Source organism: Gorilla gorilla, chromosome 10 (assembly GCF_029281585.2).
Source record: "Gorilla gorilla gorilla isolate KB3781 chromosome 10, NHGRI_mGorGor1-v2.1_pri, whole genome shotgun sequence".
Taxonomy (NCBI): domain Eukaryota; kingdom Metazoa; phylum Chordata; class Mammalia; order Primates; family Hominidae; genus Gorilla; species Gorilla gorilla.
This window is the reverse complement of record NC_073234.2, coordinates 61,011,842-61,033,815: the sequence shown is the minus strand read 5'-3', so window position 1 is coordinate 61,033,815 and position 21,974 is coordinate 61,011,842. Positions and strand designations below refer to the sequence as shown.

The 21,974-nt window shown below is 35.3% G+C and overlaps 1 protein-coding gene across 1 annotated transcript in view; it reads left to right on the top strand.

The window, feature by feature from the left end:
• The window catches only part of LRRK2 (leucine rich repeat kinase 2), a 144,129-nt gene that overhangs the window by 21,858 nt on the left and 100,297 nt on the right, over positions 1 to 21,974 (top strand). Inside the window, exons 8-14 of the mRNA XM_019039400.4 lie at positions 3,330 to 3,449; positions 4,737 to 4,879; positions 4,970 to 5,049; positions 6,395 to 6,501; positions 10,740 to 10,869; positions 13,128 to 13,252; positions 17,439 to 17,551. Of these exons, the coding sequence (XP_018894945.3) occupies positions 3,330 to 3,449; positions 4,737 to 4,879; positions 4,970 to 5,049; positions 6,395 to 6,501; positions 10,740 to 10,869; positions 13,128 to 13,252; positions 17,439 to 17,551 (818 nt within the window). The remainder of the gene's footprint in view (positions 1 to 3,329; positions 3,450 to 4,736; positions 4,880 to 4,969; positions 5,050 to 6,394; positions 6,502 to 10,739; positions 10,870 to 13,127; positions 13,253 to 17,438; positions 17,552 to 21,974) is intronic.

Genomic DNA, 21,974 nt, shown 5'->3' with positions numbered 1-21,974 from the left:
GTCAGTTGCGGAGCCTTGTTTTCTTGTATGGTTGTGAGTTTCTCTTTGATTGAGCATCCTGAGGACTTAAATTAAAGATGCTCTTTCAGAGGTGTTTGCCAGGAGTCAGAGCACAGGACTGACCTGGGAGCAGTTTAGGATATGATCCAGGCTTAATATGGGAGACTCTGGTTGAGACCTTACCTTGCAGAGAGTCTGAAACTGGTTTGTTGAATGCAGCGCCAGGATTCATGCTTTCCCACAAGACTACTCTGGCGTTCAACTCACAGCTCTTTTTTCAGCTTCTTTGTGAACTCCCTGTGCCCCTCAACACACACCTTGGAAATTTCTTTGATATTTTTGTGAGGACAACAATGCATTTAAGAGTGAGAGTGGTTGCTGAATAATAAGGAATGATCATTAACTGTTGGACATTGATTCTGATGACATTTTCTCAAAAGGATAACCAGGAATATTTTGTACAAAATTAGGATTATTATAATAGGCATTTAGTTTTTCATTGTTACAGATTTTGAGGAAAATCATTAATCATTTGAAAAAACTAATTGACATGTCTCCATTGTAGCAACTTGTATTTTCACTTCTAGTATGATGATTATATCCGCTGTGTAATTTGGAAATTGGTTTTAGCATTAGGAAATTTCCTAGTTTCAGTTAAAATGAATTTTTTGTAAGCTGAATTCTATCTTACATGCACAACTTTAGTTTGTCATTTCTTTCCTTGACAAGCATTTATTGAATGTTGTTATGTGACTAAAACTGTAAGATAATGTTTTAATATTTTCACATTTCTTTCATAGTTTCCAAAGTGTATATATATACTCACATACTTCATATATATGAATCTACTTATATACTGTATATAAAAATATGTAAATATAGACACATTGTATATAAATGTGTATATATATATTTATACATGTATATAAATATACATACAAATGTATAAATATATATTTATATACAAATGTACATTATATACATTACATATATACAAATGTATATAAACATACCTATTTATAAACAAATGTATATAAACATACCTATTTATAAACAAATGTATATAAGCATACCTATTTATAAACAAATGTATATAAGCATACCTATTTATATACAAATGTATATAAGCATACCTATTTATATACAAATGTATATAAACAGGCCTATTTATATACAAATGTATATAAACAGGCCTATTTATATACAAATGTATATAAACAGGCCTATTTATATACAAATGTATATAAACAGGCCTATTTATATACAAATGTATATTTTGTATTTATATACAATGTATATTTATATACAAGTATAAATATATACATTTATATATATATTTTTTGATATGTACAACTATCTTGGGAGATGGGATATTGTTATTATTTCCACATTTACAGACGAGGTCCTGTGGTTCATCAATCTTTGTGTTTTATTCAAGATTATGTGAGCAGTAAGGGGTGAAATCAGGCAGAGAACCCCAATTTCTTCATCCCTAAACAAAGTATTTCTTCTAAACATGGTATCCATTTACTAGTTTATCTCTGTCAGGTGACCCTTTATTCATTATTTTTCATGAGAAGGTTGTAGTTGTACAAAGTGGCTGATATCTGATAATGTTTTAATCTAATTCAAAGTCGATTTCTTAAATCCAGGTGTTAGAGTAGCACACTACTGTACAATTCTCTGTTTCATGTTTTACAATTTACCACAGTCAAGTTACAACTTGCACATGTTACATTAAAATGTGAGTTCACCTTAATTTCTTGAAATGAGCCAGAAGAAGTGGTTTTGTTTTGTGATCAGGGAAATGCTACTTGACTGCCAAATTGTCTAGAACAGCACATTAAAAGTGCTTGATTTTATACTGTTAAAATTAAATAAAACATGGCAACTGTCATGTCATATGTAACTTTTGTATTATTCTGTAACTTTTTTTGAAAATAAAAAGTGATCAAATTGATTTTCAGGTAAAGAATCTTTTTTCTCTTGATTATCTCTTAGTGGATGATGATTTGTTCCATTTAATGGGTAGAGAATTTATTGTTGCTGTTATTGTTTCAAAAGTAGCTGAATAAAACTCTTAACTTTTTCTTCATAGTTAAAATTAAAACCTCAAGTAAATAAATATTTAACGTTTTGCCAAACTATGTAATCTAATTATGGGCTTAATGCATTTAAAGGCTTTGTATAATTTGCTACGTATTTTCACACAAGTTATCTGAACATAAGTCCAGTCTTCCTGCTGTTTTCTGAGTCACACAGTGATTCAGTGACAGAACAGCTGTTGGCAGTGGTGTGGGCATAATAGGGAAAAGAGACTGATGGGGACAACCCAAGTTTAGACAAGCTGGTAAAAGTAGAAGAAAATCTTTTTTGAAAACACTAGTGATCACTAAGGGCTGTGGAGAATTTTTGCTTGGTGGGTGAATGTGGAAGAGGCAACAGCATGGGAAGGTGTTGGTAAAGGAGCTCCATACTTGCTTAAACTGCCTTTTGATTGTGAGGCCGTTGATGAATATTTAGTTTGGGCTTTAGGTTTTTTATGATACAGGATCTTTTCCATTTCTGGCTTTGTATCTCACAGATCACTTAGTTACACTTATAGATGAATAGGAGTTTCAATTTCTTGTTTTAGAAAGAAGCTTGGTAACTGTTAGTGAGTTACAAATAAGCCAAATAGAAGAAGGTACATATTTCTGCAGTATCAGATAAAGTTTTTCCTCATAAGGATTTAGACTCGGATATCATATTAATTCTCAGAAGAGTGGGTATAAAAAGGCATGGGACTTCTTCCTGGGGTGGGTTGGAGGTGGTGAAATATCTTTTTTTTTCTTTTTCTGAGATCATCATAGACAAGATCAAATAATGGTAAACATACCAATGAATTTTCTAAGCACTATTTCTTTAAGTGAAAGAAGAGTGTTTCAGTAAAATGATTTAATATTGGGTCTTCTAAAAGACAGATTTAAGAGTTTCATCTTTAAAAGACAGAAAAATTAAGTTATTTTACACAATGAATATTGTCGTGCCGTGTGTCACAGACATGACGTGAGAGGGAATCAGAGAACATGCAGTTAATACAACGCAAACTAGTATCATTATTTTTGCTCAATCACTTCCATTGTCTAAGTAAGATAATTAAAGGACAGCATAAAATAAAATTTCAAAACTTTACTTAATCATATTAAGCTATTTTAATTAAAGTAAATATTTTAATGCCATTGAATATTCATCACCATTCAAAATTATTGATGTAAATAGTGTTATATGTTAAAGGTAATTTAACTTCCATGGATGAGAATTCAGCTAATGTTTCACTTAACTTTTAGGTAATTTTTTCAATATCCTGGTATTAAACGAAGTCCATGAGTTTGTGGTGAAAGCTGTGCAGCAGTACCCAGAGAACGCAGCATTGCAGATCTCAGCGCTCAGCTGTTTGGCCCTCCTCAGTAAGTAACTTCACTAAAAAGGGGATTCTTACAGAGGCATTTGACATCAAATATGAACATTGTAACAAGAGAATCATATGTACAGATGGAAGCATTCAATGCCTTTTCTGTCCTGTGTAGCTCATTTTCCAGTAGAGGATACTTTCAAGGAAACTAACAGTTGTGACAAGTATACACATCTCAATGTAGAGTTTTGCTTTACATCATTCTTGATTTAGCTTTGTCATTAAGCAGCTAATCTGTTTTAAAAAAAATTTTATTTGTGGCTGGGCATGGTGGCTCACGCCTGTAATCTCAGCACTTTGGGAGGCCGAGGCGGGTGGATCACAAGGTCAGGAGTTCGAGACCAGCCTGGCCAACATGGTGAAACCCCATCTCTACTAAAAATATAAAAATTAGTCTGGCATGGTGGCGGGCACCTATAATCCCAGCTGCTCGGGAGGCCGAGGCAGGAGAATCACTTGAAACTGGAGGGTAGGAGTTGAAGTGAGCTGAGATTGTGCCACTGCGCTCCAGCCTGGGCAACAAGAATGAAACTCCATCTCAAAAAAAATAATTTATTTGTATTTTAAGTTCTGGTGTACACGTGCAGGATGTGCAGGTTTTTTACTTAGGTAGACGTGTGCCATGGTGGTTTGCTATACCTATTAACCCATCACCTAGGTATTAAGCCCAGCATGCATTAGCTATTTTTCCTAATGCTCTCCCTTCTCCAGCCACATCCCCCAACAGGCCCCAGTGTGTATTGTTCCTCTCCCTGTGTTCATGTGTTCTCATTGTTCAGCTCCCATTTATAAGTGAGAACACACAGTGTGTGGTTTTCTCTTCATGTGTTAGTTATCTGAGGATAATGGTTTCCAGCTCCATCCGTGTCCCTGCAAAGGACATGAGATAATTCCTTTTTATGGCTGCATAGTATTCCATGGTATATATGTACCACATTTTCTTTATCTAGTCTATCATTGATGGGCGTTTGGGTTGATTCCATGTCTTTGCTATTGTGAATAGTGCTGTGATGAACTAATCTTTTCAAATAATCCTCCTCTCGTCTATTAGGTTTTTTTTTTTTTTTGGTATCTTCTTCCTCATTTTATTATTTATCTGGATAGGATGGTAGCATTATAAGACATATAATATATTAAAAATTATCTTTATAATTGACCAAGGCTTCTACTAAAGCACACCTCATTCTGTTGGTAATATTTCAAAATATGGACTTAGAGTTGGTCAAACTGTTAAGTAGATAATATATATAATGTTTTTATATATTTTTCAATTTTTTTCAAGCTGAGACTATTTTCTTAAATCAAGATTTAGAGGAAAAGAATGAGAATCAAGAGAATGATGATGAGGGCGAAGAAGATAAATTGTTTTGGCTGGAAGCCTGTTACAAAGCATTAACGTGGCATAGAAAGAACAAGCACGTGCAGGTAGGACTCTCATAAATATTAGAGTTATTCAAAATTATGTTTTCCAGTCATTTATATTTTGACAGATTTCTTTTTTCTCCCCTAATCCAGGAGGCCGCATGCTGGGCACTAAATAATCTCCTTATGTACCAAAAAAGTTTACATGAGAAGATTGGAGATGAAGATGGCCAGTTAGTAGATTTGATTTTATATGATAGAAAATTTCAGTTATATTTTAAATCAATACCTATAAAATACCTTAACCATAACTTGTATTGTTAGAAATATTTTTGATATAGGCATTTAGTTTTAGATGTTGCTGCAAAATAGTAGTAGGTATGTAGTATTTTGATCTCATCACCTTCAGGAGTTAGAAAAGGTAGAATGAGAGTTATTATTGAGAGATTTGGAATCAAGGGTCATTTGGTAATTCATGAATCATGGAGAAAGAATCTTTCTATTTTCTGGCTGATCGTTTTAAAATGCCATATTAATTCATCTTGGGTGATAGAAGTTGCAGAGCCATCTGTGATCTTTTTTCTATGGTGACTAGCCAGCAGGTTGTCAATATCAGAGATTAGATTTGGTTAGAGAGCTTCCTATGATGAGTTCCCATCTGATGTGACAGAGTTGACCTGTCTTCTTTTGAGAGGGTTATTTGAAGCTGTCATCTCTGGATAACTCTTTCAATAGGAGTGCCATTCAAAGATCATAAGACCGGCACTCTCTCCCAAAGATACAAGCTGTAGCAAGGAGTTTTGTGCATATCAGGTTTGTTTCATATCCGTGAGCCTTTGTGTTTTATGGCAACTGATTGATTATACTTGTGCTATTTGCAATGGGTATCCTCTGGGTTTTAAATAGTGAATGACTTATTTTGGAAACAAATAGTAGTATTCTATGTCTGAAATCTTGACCGTCTATTTGTTTAATTATCTATTGCTGATAAGAAGGGAATTAATAACACAGATGCTACTTAATTAAATATTTATGCTGAAAGAACTATGCTAAATTGGCATCTTAATAATCTCATGTTGAGCAAAGGCTTTTGGAGATTAGGGTAAGGGAGATTCATGTTGCAGTTTATAAATTTCAGTTCATAGGATACCTATTTTTCAATATCCATAAGATAACTTTAAAATAAATATATTATTAAAACAAAGAAAATATATTTACGTTGTACATCTTTAAAACCTACCTTGCTTCTTTACAATTTTCAGTTTTTCCTCTCTTGTTTCCATTCTCTTCTCCTCACTTTACCTTTTTCCTCAGCATCTCTTTACATATCTGCTGAGCTTTTTTATTTCTCTCTGCTGCGTATTGGCTTTTGAAAAAGCATAAAAATACTAATTTGTTAGGATTTAATTAATTCGAGTCTTAAAAAATGAACTATAATTCACTCTTGTAAGTGGAGGTGGCATAAAATATTGTTTATATGCTCTTAATTGTTGTTAGAGATATTTGATAATGGCAAGTGAGAATTTGAGATAGTTATTTAAAAGATTACTACTAACATTTTGTTTGAATTTTTGAAAGTTTCCCAGCTCATAGGGAAGTGATGCTGTCCATGCTGATGCATTCTTCATCAAAGGAAGTTTTCCAGGCATCTGCGAATGCATTGTCAACTCTCTTAGAACAAAATGGTAAGCAGTGGGCCATGTTTTCAAATAAAGGGAAACACATTTTTGTGGTATTTTTAATTATAGAAGCTATATACTGTGAAAAATTTACATAATTTATAAAGCTATATATTGTGAAAGATATCTCTATGTGTAGAGATGTATTGACATATGGATTATGAATATATAGGTAAAAGGATGAAGAATAAAATAAACATTTGTTGTATATTTTTCTGGACTTCTATGTGTAAACTCACACATGACATATACAAAATTTTATGTATTTTGTAGAAATGGGATCATATTATACTCTTTTATAACCAAATTTTATTTATTCTCTTTTTTATGTTGATACATGTGTATTCTCACATTATCATTTTATTTTTAATTTTTTAAATTAATTTTTGTTTTTAGATATGGTCTCACTCTGTCACCTAGGCTGGAGTGCAGTACCATGATCATGGCTCACTACAACCTCAAACTTTTGGACTCAGGTGATCCTCCCACCTCAGCTTCCTGAGTATCTGGGACTACAGGCATGCACTGCCATGCCTGGCTAATTTTTTGCAGAGATGGTGTTTTGCCATGTTGCCCAGGCTGGTCTCGAATTCCTGGGCTCAAGCAATCCATCTGCCTTGGCCTCCCAAGTGCTGGGATTACAAGCATGAACCACTGTGCCCAGCCCAAATTATAATTTTTAATAGCTTTGTAGTTTTTCAGTGCTTGCCTATATTCTATTTTATGAACCAATTTCTTACTGATGAAGTTTTAGTTTGTGTCCAGTGGGATGTTTCTGGAACCCATAGTAAACACCAATGATCACTTTCCTCCTCTGTTTTCCTTTATACATGGTTCCTATTATTTTCTTGGGAAAATTTCATAGAAATGCAACTGGGTAGAGAGCTATTCGCCATTTTAAAATCTGGTAAAATTGTCTATTATAAATTTCCACACTATACTTTTTTAAAAAATGTTTCTTTAATGTAATTCTTATAAATCTTATAGCTTTGTATAATTATGAAGAGAAAAATGGCTTGTATCCCTTTAGAAAGACATGAGTTTTAAGATTATGGTTCAGGCTGCTCAAATTTCTTCCCCCATAAACAGGAATACTGCCAGAAATCCTTAGGTGAAAACTCATCATAAAGGCATTGGGACTTGGCAGCTTTTGCCGGACATTTTTAGAGGGCAAAAAATAGAGAAAAACACTGCAAGTCAGAGACAGAGACCAGTGTAAGCATCAGCTTTTAATAGAGAAACTGGGTAGGGTGGAAAAAAATAAAGCAACCACCTCATGCATGTTTCTTTGTATTATTATTGAAGTCAAATAAAGAGGAAAATCATTTCTTCTTCCTCTTCCTCCTTTTTCATCTCACCTCTCCAATGGCACTTTAATAAAACGCTTGGAGTGGCCAGGGCACTGACAGACAGACAGGGGCTGCTCTCAAGGATAATGAGTCAGAGTAAAAGGGGAAGGAGAGGGAATCGCTGTTCTCGAATCTCTCTTATTCTACTGTGCAGTTAAAGAGGTCTGGACAGGGATTTCACTCCTGAAAATGAGGACTGGACTTTGTGGCTTCTGTTGGGGCACCTTTAGAGTGGAGGTAGACTTTTACTATGTGCAGACAACATTGTGTTGGTGACATCATTCATAACCACCTGGAAATCTCCTTTGATATGCAAATCAAACAACCATAACTTTGTGAAATTTCGACTGCTTCCTATTGTAGTGTCTGAGGACTGGTTACATTCAGAGTCCACCCTGATGTCTTTGTTCAGTTTTCTGCTCTTTCTAGTTCCTTACTTCTTTGTTCCTGATCACCTGTCAGGTAAAATGTCCTCAGATCCTTTTGTATTGTCTTTGGAGTTCTGCCTTAATAAAGCATGAAGAACTTGAGTAGCTCGTTCATCAACTTTCTTGGGCAATTTCTCATTGAAAGACGCTTGGGTGTCTTTGGGTGTGCAGAGCTGAGCATGGCTTTATGTTTTTAGAAAAAATGGCTACATTGGCAGGCAGAAGAACTGGGTCCTTGGAATCATGGAGGTCCCAAGGTTGCATACATTTTGTGTGACATTTTTCCTATTCAATTAATTAACTAATATTTATTGAGCTCCCAAGTGTGTAGTGTCTGTAGGCACTTGGGATGCATTCATTAAGTAAAAATCCCAGGCTCATGGAGTTTAAACTGTAGTAGGGAAGATAATAAGATTAACTAAAATATGTAATATTTGATGCAGTTAAGACTAAAAAATGAAGCAAGGAAGGAGAATATGATATGTTAGACATCAGAGGAGATGAAGTTGTGAATAGGCAGGCAGGAAAGAAGGTGACTATTGAGTAAGACCTGCAGGGCGTCACATATTGTTTTTTGACTCTGAAAGCAGTTAATTTCCTGTTAAAATGGAGTGGATGAGATCAAGAGTATTATGTAGATAGCTGGTAAATGCGATAGTGTGTAAAATGTTCTATAAAGTCTAACGTGACTTTATGATGAAATTTCTTCTTCTAGGTTTATTGCTTGCAATTTTCGAATCACACATTGGGTTACTGTCTAGGATAGTGATTCTTAAAGTGTGGTTCCTGGACCAGCAGCATTTGCTGGGGGAACTTGATAAACAATGTAAATTCAAGGACCCCATACAGACCTTCTCAATCACAAACCCTGGAGTTGAGACCCAGCAATCCATGTTTTAACAAGCTCTCCAGGTGATTCTGATGCACACTAAAGTTTGAGAACCACTGACCCAGTGTCGTTTTTGTCTTTTAAAGTGTCTTCTTGGCTAGAAGCTAGCCACTTTGGGAAAGGTTATTACAACTTCTGATGTGATCAAGCAGAGTAACCAACTCTTTATTGTATCTTAATATGTGATATTCTGAATGTGTTTAAAAGGTATGAGTTTTTCAGGCTCTGGCAGTATTTTAGAATGTGTATGTGATTTCTATTTATTTCCATGTTTTGTCCTATCTTCTTAAGATAGACTACTTATTTTAAAAGCAGTACTTAAGTTAAAACTTTTTATATTTCTTTTCCTGCCACTTTCAAAGTGTTGAATCACAGTGTGTAATGTTGGAACTGATATTTTTATAGCGGCTTCAAGACAATTGATATTTATGTGGAAACTTGAAGACAGTAGGTTTATGTTTAGTGAAGGAAGTTTATTACAAAGAGGAAAATTGGCAAGTTGTGGTGGCTCACGCCTGTAATCCCAGCACTTTGGGAGGCCAAGGCAGGAGGATTGCTTGAGCTCAGGAGTTCAAGACCAGGCTGGGCAATATAGTGAGATCCCCTCTCTACAAAATATTAACAAAAATCAGCCAGGCATGGTGGCACACTTGTAGTCCCTGGTACTTGGAGGCTGAGACAGGAGGATCACTTGAGGCCAGGAGGTTAAGACTGCAGTGAGCTATGATCGTGCTACTGCACTCCAGCCTTGGCAACAGAGAGAGATGCTGTCACAAAAAGAAACAACAACAAAAAAAGAGGAAAATTATTCCTTAATCATTATTGCTGGAATATAGTTACTTTCCACAAATAGTGAAGTACCAGTTGTAAAGCATATCTGTATGTTTCCTAGACTTTGGCATTACTTTGTGAAAATAACTGTAATTACTTATGTTCTATGTAAATGCTTTCCATTCATTTGTATATGATGGCATATATAGAAATTATAATGTTTGTAAAGTCCACTGGGATAAATGGACAAAGCAGCTGAAGGCTGAAAGCTACCAAGCCTGTTACAGCCCCTTCATTCCCCACACTCCCAAAAAGCTGAGTGAATGGTCGATACCTCCACATGCTTATAACTCATTCCCAGCCCACCAGTGTCTAGCATATCTGGTTAGTCTTAGCTTTATATAAGTGCAGTTATTTGTGAACTTGTTTTAAGTATTGGAATAAAATTTAACTTTCATTCTTATTTTGGAGACCATTATTTAAACAGATTTCTTTTTTCCTGCAAAAAACACTCTTTTCACAATGGACAGAGACACGGTGATTACATTAAAACCATCTACTCTATGAATAAAAATGTTAAAACCAAAATCCCAACAAAGGGTTAATAAAGGCAAAAAAAAATTGGAAATGACATGTGTTTTAAAGAAATAAACATGAATTATCTTTAAGCTGTCAATGAACTATAAATTATGTGTGCTCTTGTATATGCTTTCCTGTAAATTTGGACTATATTAATATTCTAAAGCTTATGGTAAAATTATGAAAATATGCTTTCATATCTATAAGTAACATTTTAAAAAATCTCAGTTAATTTCAGAAAAATACTGTTATCAAAAGGAATACACCTGAATGTTTTGGAGTTAATGCAGAAGCATATACATTCTCCTGAAGTGGCTGAAAGTGGCTGTAAAATGCTAAATCATCTTTTTGAAGGAAGGTAATATAGATTCATTAACTTGTACAGAATATATCATATTGGGCCAGGTAGAATATCAATATTTCAAGCATATTTCTAACAATGAAAAGAAAAAGAAAAACATAAGACACTTGAAAATTGAAGCATTTTGCAATGTAATCTCGTGTCACTAGTACCATAGACTTACTTTATCTGAACACTGAAAGGAATGGCAAGATTGTGGAAACATGTTGAAGGTTTGCTTTTGAACCTGATGCTTGATGTTGACTATATTTTGAAAAGTGGTAATTGTATAGCACATAGTATACAGCAGTTTTTCTAATTATTGTGTGTGTGAAAGTTATAAAAGATAAAATCAGTTTATGGCTAAATTTTGCTCTTTCACAACGAATATATTATTCCTTCATCTGAATGAACTTTGTCTTCTCTTCCTGCTCTCAATCCTTAGTTAGGGAAAATTTTAACTACATCTAGTCCAAGTGCAGAGATGCTAAGATTATACAGCTGGCAGTTAGTGGCACAACAGAGACCATATCCTTTGATCTATGTGTGGATGGTGGTGGGGCAGTGTGGGATGGGTGGTAGGTGTGGGCAGAACTTGTGGCTTAAAAAAACACCTGTTTAAAAGACTAAAAATGAATAATATGCAGAAGGTACCTACTGTAGAATAGGCTCAGTGCCTTTTTGCATTTTGTTAAGCCAAAAAATATGATGTAAATTTGGCATTGTCTGAGTAAATTTCAAACAAAAAGAGGCTATATAGAAAACTCTCATGTGTAAAAAAAATAATTGGCACAGAAGTTGCAGTAAAAACTAATTTTGTTCCTGGTTTTGCCACTAATTTGAGCCAACTGTTGCATCTCTAAAACTTCACGTTCCTCATTGGTAAAGAGGAATGATGATAACAACCTTGAAAGTTGTAAGCTTAGAATGTAAGGATTAAATAAATTAATTTTTACAAAGGGATTAGGATAATGCCTGCTGCATTTTAAGCACTCAACAAATTGTATCTATTGTTGTTATACTGTTACTAAGTGTGAATAAATGAAGTGCATATAGCATGAAATGTAGCATAACTGCAGACTTGTAAGAAGTAGGGTTACACTGTTTTTAACATCAGTCTAACTGATCTATGTTTATATATCTTTCTAAGCTGTATTTCTCTTATTTAAGTGTTGTTTTTGAACACTGAGATGAAAAGTTTATCTTAAATGTTGATTTTAATGGTGCCGGAAGTGTGCAAACCTTTACAAATGAGGCAAAAACACAGCGGAATAAACTCCAGTCTAGGATTCTGTAGATTCTGGGCAAGGCATTTAATGTTTCTCGCTGCATGCTCTTACGTAAAATGTGTACAGTTGCAGTCCTGGAGATTCCGCATTGGCTCTGACAGTGTGTCTGCCCCTACAGAACTCATGTGAGTTGAGAGACTGATAAGTAAACCGATTATTATAATACAGTCTCAGAATGCAGTGGCAGTAGTGTGTAAAAGACGCAATGGTAAGAGTAGAGTGGACCCAGCTGGGGTTACCCAAGGAGGGGAGGCTCCAATGGAGGGATGTGTTTAAACTGGGACTTTAAGTTGGAAAAGAAGGAATGTATCTCAGTGTCCACAGAACCATGCAAAGTGAGAACATGGTTCTGATATGCACAAGTTTCAGTTAACAAGCAAAGCAAGGATTGACTGTATTAAAGTTCGTAGTACCTACTGCATTCTAGTCAAGTGACATTTGCTCATATGTAAAAGAAAGAATAGCTTAAATACCTGAGAGAAACCAAGACTGTAAAACAAATTAAAAATAATTAAAAATACCTTATAAGAAGTCCAGTGATGTTAATCTGGAAGAGGAAGGTTCGTGTGATGTAAAGAGGCCTTGTCTTGGGGTCAGACAAGTTTGGGTACAAGCCTTGTCTCTGTCACTTTCTAGTGATAAGACCTGAATATTTAACCTCTATCTGTCTAAGTTCTTCATGTAGAAAATGGGGATAATAACACCTGCCTGCTGGGATTGTTGTTATTGACCCATCGTAGGTCAGAAGGATGTTGTTAGTTTTATGAAGTGAAATAATTCCCGGGTTACTATGAATTCTATCTTATGAGTTCAAAGTTTAGACAATTAAAATTATGTATGCTCATACTACTGATTTCGAATGCATTTTCATATAGTCTTTCCTGATAAAATATATTGGTTCTGTCCTCCTGTACTTATTTCAATTTGGTGTTTATACCATTGAATCAGATCAGTCTTTCAATAAGCATGCCAATTTTATATCCCCAGCAACACTTCCCTGGATATAATGGCAGTAGTGGTCCCCAAAATACTAACAGTTATGAAACGTCATGAGACATCATTACCAGTGCAGCTGGAGGCGCTTCGAGCTATTTTACATTTTATAGTGCCTGGTAAGTTACATAGTTGATTGTGGGAATAGATAACAATTTAAATGGATTTTTGGTTTTTCATGAAATAACAATATTCTAGGCAAATATTAAAAGACTAGTTTCTGACGACTAAATGTAAATCTTTCTGTTAAACCAAAAAGAGGTTAAATATGATGCAGAAGAGTCACTTAGATTAATTTTTATAAGAAAACAATATGAATTCAGTAATTTATTTATACAAAGTAACTACAATGTAAAATGTGGAGCTTTTATTTTTAAGGAGGGTGTTCATCTCTGATAATTCTTTTCTATTTTTGTTGCCATGACCTGAGTTCAAGCTTTTTTTCTCTTGTTTGAATTGTACTATTAGCTAATTTTCATACCTGTTCTCTTCCTTCATTTCTATCATTTTCTTACTCTATGATTGAATTAATCTTTCTCCAGTGTGGCTTGTACTCATTTACCTCAATGGCTTCCACCCTCCACCCACCTTTAATTGTTACTGACATCTGTTATCACCTTATTTGTTCTCCAAGGCCCCTTTAAAACACCTATGTCTGTATTCATTCAACACATTTATTAAGTGCTTCTTATGTTCTAAGCACTGTGATGCTGTTAAACTTTAAAAGATGAATTGGAAAAAAAGCACAACTGTACTATTATAGGAGCTTAGAGGTAGATGGAAGTGTAAATAGATAATTAACAGGCAGTGTGAGAGAGGCCATGATAGATGCATATATAAAAGGCTTTGAGAATATCGATGGAGGCACAAATAGTTTCTTCAAAGGAGTAGGACAGAGATTGTAATATTTGAGGTGGAAGGGTAGATAGAGCTGGCCTGGTAGAAAGGCCAAGGAGGACATTTCAAGCAGAAGAAAGTGCACATAGTCGGGGGTGAGTGAGGCATGGAGGATAAGGAGAGGAGTGCTTGGGGATGAGTGTGGAAGGAAAGGCTGAGGCCCAAAGAAAAGGGCCTTGAATGCAGTGCTAAAAATTTTTTGCCTTTTAAAAATGGAAGCCAATCCAAGTTTATTAAAATTGTTTGCAGATTGTAGTGTCACACCGAAATTTGCAACTAAAGACAATAGCATTGTGGTGCAGAGGATGATAGACAGGGAGAGAGACTAGATACAAGGAGATTGGGTTGGAGGTCCATGGTAGTCAAGTGAGACCCAGTGAAGGGACCCAGCAATGGAAACACAGATGAGAGGGCAGATTGGACAGATGGTTGGGAGATCTGTTTGATGTGACATTGTGATCCCTAAGTATGAGGGATGATACTTTGTTCTGTGAAGTTCCCAATCTTTTGAAGTCATTTTTGCTTTGTTCTTTTAAAATGAAATCTTCCTAAATCTATCATTTTCTCTAGTTATATAGGTATTTTGTTTCTCTGTATAAGAGTATTACTCGATATAAAAGTTTTTTCAAGGACAGAGCTTTCTTCAGTCATTTTTTTCCGGGCCCCCCAGTCCTCTGGTGGCTATTCAATCAGTATTTTAAAAATTGAATCACGGTGTCCTATTCATAGTTTCAGCTTAGTTTTGAGACATAATGTCACAGATGTAATTTTACTTGAAAATATTATTGCATGTTTTATTGAATTTTATTTTTAGATTGTAATTGAAAACAATAAAAATGCCTTTTGATTATCCTTAAAGTTGACAGCCTTATTCTTTTGAGGGAGGTTTTGGGTTTTAAAGATAACCAAAGGACACTCAAAAACCGTTTCTGTTAGTTAATAAAATAATACTCTTTTAGTCCAAAAGCAAGTTTTGAATACAGTATTTCTTTTCTTTTATTGTTCTTAAACTGATCCTGAAGGAAAATTGTTAGTCAACAATCAATCAGATGTATTATGGGTGCCCTTGAAAATAATCACTTGAGGACTGTACTTAATGTAAAAAAATACATTTTATAAGCATATCAGTATGTGAGTAAATTCTTCTAGTAGGTAAAGGCTTAATCATTTACTGTATGCTAACATATTATACTACCACATTACACCATACTGTACTGTACCCGACGTAATGTACCATGCCGTGCAGTACCGTATCATTCTAGGTATCAACAAGTAACTATGGTAGCAATACTCCAGTAGTTTCGAGGTTGAATATGATTCTGGTTTGAACATGTTAAGTTGAGGTTCTTATGAGATACCTAGGTGTACATGTATTCATTTATTAGCTAGGTTATATTCAGGTTTTTTAGTGGCAAAGATGTACATTATGGCAAATGTGTATAATTTAGGGTCCAATTAAGGATAGCATATTGCATCTAGTGTATATATCTTGTTTCTTTCAATCTATTACTGTACTTTTTCTCTTCTACTTTATAATAACTTGTTATATAGACATTGAGCTGGTTGCTTTAAGAAAATAATAATAAAGACCCAGTTACTTTAATAAAATATCATTTGACTTGTTGTTTCTTGAGTTACTGCTAGTTTTAGAGGAAATAATGTGAAATTCTTTAAGAAGGGATATAGGCAAATTGGGAAGTGTATAGAGGAGAGTGATTAGGGAGATAAAAGCACATCAAAAAGAGCAATAAGAGGAACTGAGATTGTTTTATTTGAAGAAGAGATGACTCAAGGGGATATGAAACTCTATTCAAATCTACTGGCTTATAACCAGTAACAGTAATAATACCAAACAATATGGAGGACTTAAAAAGTATTGGGCATTGTTTGAAGTATTTTAAGTATATTATCTCTTTTGATTCTCACAGCACTCCATGAGGCAGATATTATTATTATTATTATTTTGGTATTGTATGGACGACAAAACTGAGGCATAGAATTGTAGAGATTTTTAAGGTCAGGCCTGATATACCAGCACCAGATTTTCAGCTTATGCAGGCTGACTCCAGAGTAGGCATTTTAAAATAAATATTTGTGCAACAATCTTGTCCTGAACAACTGTTGTATTTAAAGCACTATGTCTAGAATCCTTAAGGTATCGGGAGATGATGAGATTATGGATACTGCTCTCAAAAAAATTTACAGTCCACACGACCTAAAGGACTGTTATGTAGAAAGGAAATTATATCCATTTGAATAGTAGGACCTCAAGTGATAGAACAAAGACTGGAGAAGAAATTTACAGGAATGTTCATTTGGTCTTAATTTAAGGAAGATGTTTAATAAGACCCATTACATGTAGCATGATGTTTTTACTACTCAGGCCAGTTTTAGTGGTCACATCTTCTTAAGGTGTAATAGGCAGCCTCAGAAGTTACTGTGGTCTTGCTCACTGAAAATGATACACAGACAGTTTAAGGGACTTGCCCCAGACCACACGGCAAGAGGTGAATGTCAGAACCTCTTTGAGTACATTTTAAAATAAGGACTGAAAGTTGGAGGAGGGTGGTTATCAAGGCTGCCTTCCTTACCATAGTATTCCCAGCATTAACAAAATCCTTGGCATGTAATTGGAATTCAGATGCTTCTTAAATAAATGAAAAGCCTGTTGTAGCCAGCTTACAGTTTGCATTAATGCAGATTATTAAAGTGGAAGATCATAAATGATTTTTTATTAATATTTATGTCTATAATCTTAGGTTTGGAAAACATTATTCGTTCATAATAATTTTAATTATATGTTATATTACCACATTTTTGACTTGTAGTGTTTTTAGCATAGTTCAGCTACAGTGTAGCTTAATAAGGAATATGATTTTTTAAAATAACAATGCTATTATATAGCCTTTACAGAACTTCTAAAAAATGACATGTTCTCTACCACCTTAATACTGAAACTCAAATCTTATTTTTTGCCACGATTATTCCAGCTACTCTTTTTTGTCTATATTTCATTTCTGACCTTTTTATGTTGTAGTCCAAATAACTCTGAGCTTTTCTCATGTTGTCCATTGTTGCATAAAAATCTTCCAGCATCTTAAAGCACAGCCTACTCACACAAAAAAGTGATTGTTTGCTACAGAAAATTTCTTCACCATCGTAATTTTTTGCTACTTCAAATTCAGTAAGCATTCTTACACATTATATTTATTTTATATTCAGTGATGAACTATTTTTATAGATTCCTTAAAATTTCTGGTTATTTATTTGATAAGGAAACATGTACTAGAAAAAAGTACAACACATATATTGTGAGATTAATTATGACAATTTCTAGAAAGTAACAGTCTGTTCAACTCAAATGTTTATAAGAAAATTCTTTCTTTATTTATTTATCTGTGCATTTAGGCATGCCAGAAGAATCCAGGGAGGATACAGAATTTCATCATAAGCTAAATATGGTTAAAAAACAGTGTTTCAAGAATGATATTCACAAACTGGTCCTAGCAGCTTTGAACAGGGTATGTTGAATATAAGTTTTCTGTCTTTATACTATTAACTAAAATATTAAATTTGGAGAACTAGGGGGGCTTTTTCAGTCTAAGTGTTCTGTTCTCTGTTTACTATGATAGGAGGAAGTCATGTGGTTAGAGACATAAGATGACAGTGGGGATGTGGGAGGTGAAAAGATATGTACTAAGCTAAGTCCAGCTAAGTGTATTATCAATTATAGATGTAGGCAAGATTCTTTTGATTGCCAGTAACATAAATCCACTCTAGTTTGCTCAACCAGAAAGAGAACCAAAGAGCCATATATGCAGCTAGACCTTGTGAGTCATGCTGGGTACTATGGCTGCTGTTTTCTCTTTCTGTCCTCTGGCTACTTGTCTTTCTTTTCTGGTCTCGTAGTATATGGTTTAGCCCATGAAGACATACCAGTGGTAACAGTAAAGTCTTCGGCTGGGCACAGTGGCCCACACCTGTAATCCCAGCACTTTGGGAGGCTGAGGCAGGTGGATCACGAGGTCAGGAGTTCGAGAGCAACCTGGCCAACATGGTGAAACCCTGTCTCTACTAAAAATACAAAAATTAACTGGGCATGGTGGCATGTGCCTGTAATCCCAGCTACTCACGAGGCTGAGGCAGGAGAATCGCTTGAACCCAGGAGGCAGAGGTTGCAGTGAGCTGAGATCACACCGCTGCACTCCAGCTTGGGCGACAAGAGTGAGACTTCGTCTCAAAACAAAAACAAAAACAGACAAACAAAAACAGTATAGTCTTCTTTGATTCCCTACGCTCCTTTTCATTATTCTCCGGAGAAATAACCTCTGAAATGATTTGGTATACATTGTTTCCATTTTTTAGCATTTACATATCCATGTTCCTACATTATAATTAAAGTATCAATAAATCATACTGAGTATGAAAAAGAGAAGAAGGGAATTACATTTAAATTGTGTAATGCAAAAAGTATTGGTGGAATTAAGAAGTTTTGTAAATTTTGCATAAGATGAATTGGTTCTTTATTAAAGATGTTAAGAATAAAGACATAATTAGTGTGAACATTTTTGTAAAAGGAGGAGCCTGTTTAAAGTAATTAATGGAAATGATTCCATGTGATTTGATGTACTTTGATGAATGTCATAAATTAATTAAAGTAGCTTCCAGAGAGATCTCCCTTAAAAATTCATTTTAAATTGAACTTTATACTGTCACTCACTGCCTATAATATGTTTGAGTCATTTATACTCAAACTTAAATACAATCCTTGAGTATGGCAAGAATTTATGTTGTAATGGGTTAAATTTATCTTGAGAAATATTTGTTGAAAATAAGTATATGGAAGGAAGGGGTTAGGCATTTAGAAGATAAATAAATATGCTTCGTACTCTTCTCTCCTGAATCTCATAAGCCGGTTGTTGATGGCTGTTGTGAAACCTTGGTTCTTTTCTTTAAACAAGAGACACACAGCAGAGGAGATGCAGCATCGAGTAATCTATTGCAAAAGAAAAAGAATATTTTGCAAGTTAAGTGAGGAATAGACACTTATACCCTGACAGAATTCAGGGTGGGCTTGCTAGTAAGGATGAGACAGCGTAAATTGGCACCAGGAAGACTCCCTTTGTGGGAGTTTTACATGATTTTTCATAAGTGGGTGGGAAGAAGTGTTACTAGTAAGCATATTCTGGGTGGTCCTCTGAGTGAACATGTGCAGTAGCTGTACATGCTTGTTCATATATCGCATGTCTCATAAGTATCCGAAATCTCCACCCAAGGGTGTGTGTTTTACTATTATAACGAGCAAAGGGTCAGTCTGAGGACAAGGAAAATCAAAATGTGCATGTTCCCCACGCTACCTGACTTCAAACTATACTACAAAGCTACAGTAACCAAAACAGCATGGTACTGGTACCAAAAAAGAGATATAGGCCAATGGAACAGAACAGAGCCCTCAGAAATAATGCCACATATCTACAACCATCTGATCTTTGACAAACCTGACAAAAACAAGAAATGGGGAAACGATTCCCTATTTAATAAATGGTGCTGGGAAAACTGGCTAGCCATATGTAGAAAGCTGAAACTGGATCCCTTCCTTACACCTTATACAAAAATCAATTCAAGATAGTTTAAAGACTTAAATGTTAGACCTAAAACCATAAAAACCCTAGAAGAAAACCTAGGCGATACCATTCAGGACATAGGCATAGGCAAAGCCTTCATGTCTAAAACACCAAAAGCAATGGCAACAAAAGCCAAAATTGACAAATGGGATCTAATTAAACTAAAGAGCTTCTGCACAGCAAAAGAAACTACCATCAGCGTGAACAGGCAACCTACAGAATGGGAGAAAATTTTTGCAATCTACTCATCTGACAAAGGGCTAATATCCAGAATCTACAATGAACTCAAATTTACAAGAAAGAAAAAACAACCCCATCAAAAAGTGGGCGAAGGATATGAACAGACACTTCTCAAAAGAAGACCATTTATGCAGCCAACAGGCACATGAAAAAATCCTCATCATCATTGGCCATCAGAGAAATGCAAATCAAAACCACAATGATATACCATCTCACACCAGTTAGAATGGCGATCATTAAAAAGTCAGGAAACAACAGGAGCTGGAGAGGATGTGGAGAAATAGGAACACTTTTACACTGTTGGTGGGACTGTAAACTAGTTCAACCATTGTGGAAGACAGTGTGGTGATTCCTCAGGGATCTAGAACTAGAAATACCATTTGACCCAGCCATCCCATTAGTGGGTATATACCCAAAGGATTATAAATCATGCTGCTATAAAGACACATGCACACCTATGTTTATTGTGGCACTATTCACAATAGCAAAGACTTGGAACCAACCCAAATGTCCAACAATGATAGACTGGATTAAGAAAATGTGGCACATATACACCATGGAATACTATGCAGCCATAAAAAATGATGAGTTCATGTCCTTTGTAGGAACATGGATGATACTCAGCAAAGTATGCCAAGGACAAAAAACCAAACACCACATGTTCTTACTCATAAGTGGGAATTGAACAATGAGAACACATGGACACAGGAAGGGGAACATCACACTCTGGGGCCTGTTGTGGGATGGGGGGAGGGGGGATAGCATTTGGGGATATACCTAATGTTAAATGACAAGTTACTGGGTGTAGCACACCAACATGGCACATGTATACATATGTAACTAACCTGCATGTTGTGCACATGTACCCTAAAACTTAAAGTATAATTAAAAAAAAATGTGCATGCTCCATACAGGGGCAATTCCCTACTGGAGATAGCTTTGCTTAAATGAGCTGGACTACAATGCAAATGCTGAAACTTACTATATTGACAGTAAGATTGCCACAGTTGCCGCGTCCTGAGGACATGGTTACTTCCTTTTAATACCTATCCTGTCTCATTGTGAGAGGATTAACAACTGTGCATAAAACCAGTTGTTCTACACGAGCACTTAGGAGGGATACCAGCATTGTGAACATAGTTTAAGTATGTAGAGGAGGGAACAGTTAATTTTATTCATGGTGAGTGTTGGTGAAAAGTGGAAGAGGTACCAAAACAGCCGTATAGATAACTGGTTCCAGTTAGCCAACATTCTCTAAAGTTATTAGAGAAGCCTAAGTGAGGTGTAACCTCAGCAGTCGGGAGCCAAGAGAGCAAGTAAGTGCTGTGATGTGGAGAAAATCACTTTGTTCCATCTGAGAAGAAATGGTTGAGCACTGCTTTTCCCCCATGCCAGTACTTCAGTAATGACGCACAGCCTTTCACTTAGCACTGATTATCGATAGGGGTGGGGAGTTAAGGTATGGGGAAACACAAGTAACAATATTTTATTTCAAAAACCTCTCCACTGTAATTCCCCTAATCCTTCATCATGGTTGAGGAAAATGGCTCTAAAAAATGAGAGCAATTACTGTAGCTCCAAAATTCTGTGATTGCATGTCTTACTCTGAATAGCAATTACAAAGCATCAGAGGTTTTAGGTCCAAATATTGCAGACACAATAAAATGAATTACATTTTAATACATCTAAACTTGGAGAGCAGAGTTCCAAATAAGGTAGAACTTGAGATTCAACTCTGATTTATAAAGCAGAGACTAAGAAGAGTATTTATAAAGCGAATCCATGTTTGGATACATAAAAGTGCAATAAAATTCAAGCTGAAGTTAAAATCTCTGTCCAGAACAGCGATGTTCCATTTATGCCTGATCCTTTTAGCTTTTCCACAGATGAAGACTTTGTCACCTGTTCCAGAGAGATATATTTGTTCATTATTGTTTCCAGAGAGCAAAACGGAAAATAAACTCTGCACGTTTTGGCCGCATCTGTGTTTTATATGCGGTGACACTCCTGTTCTCTTCAGTGAGGAAATCCAGTAAAGTAAAACCAGTCTTCTGATGAAATGGGCACAAATCAAAGAACT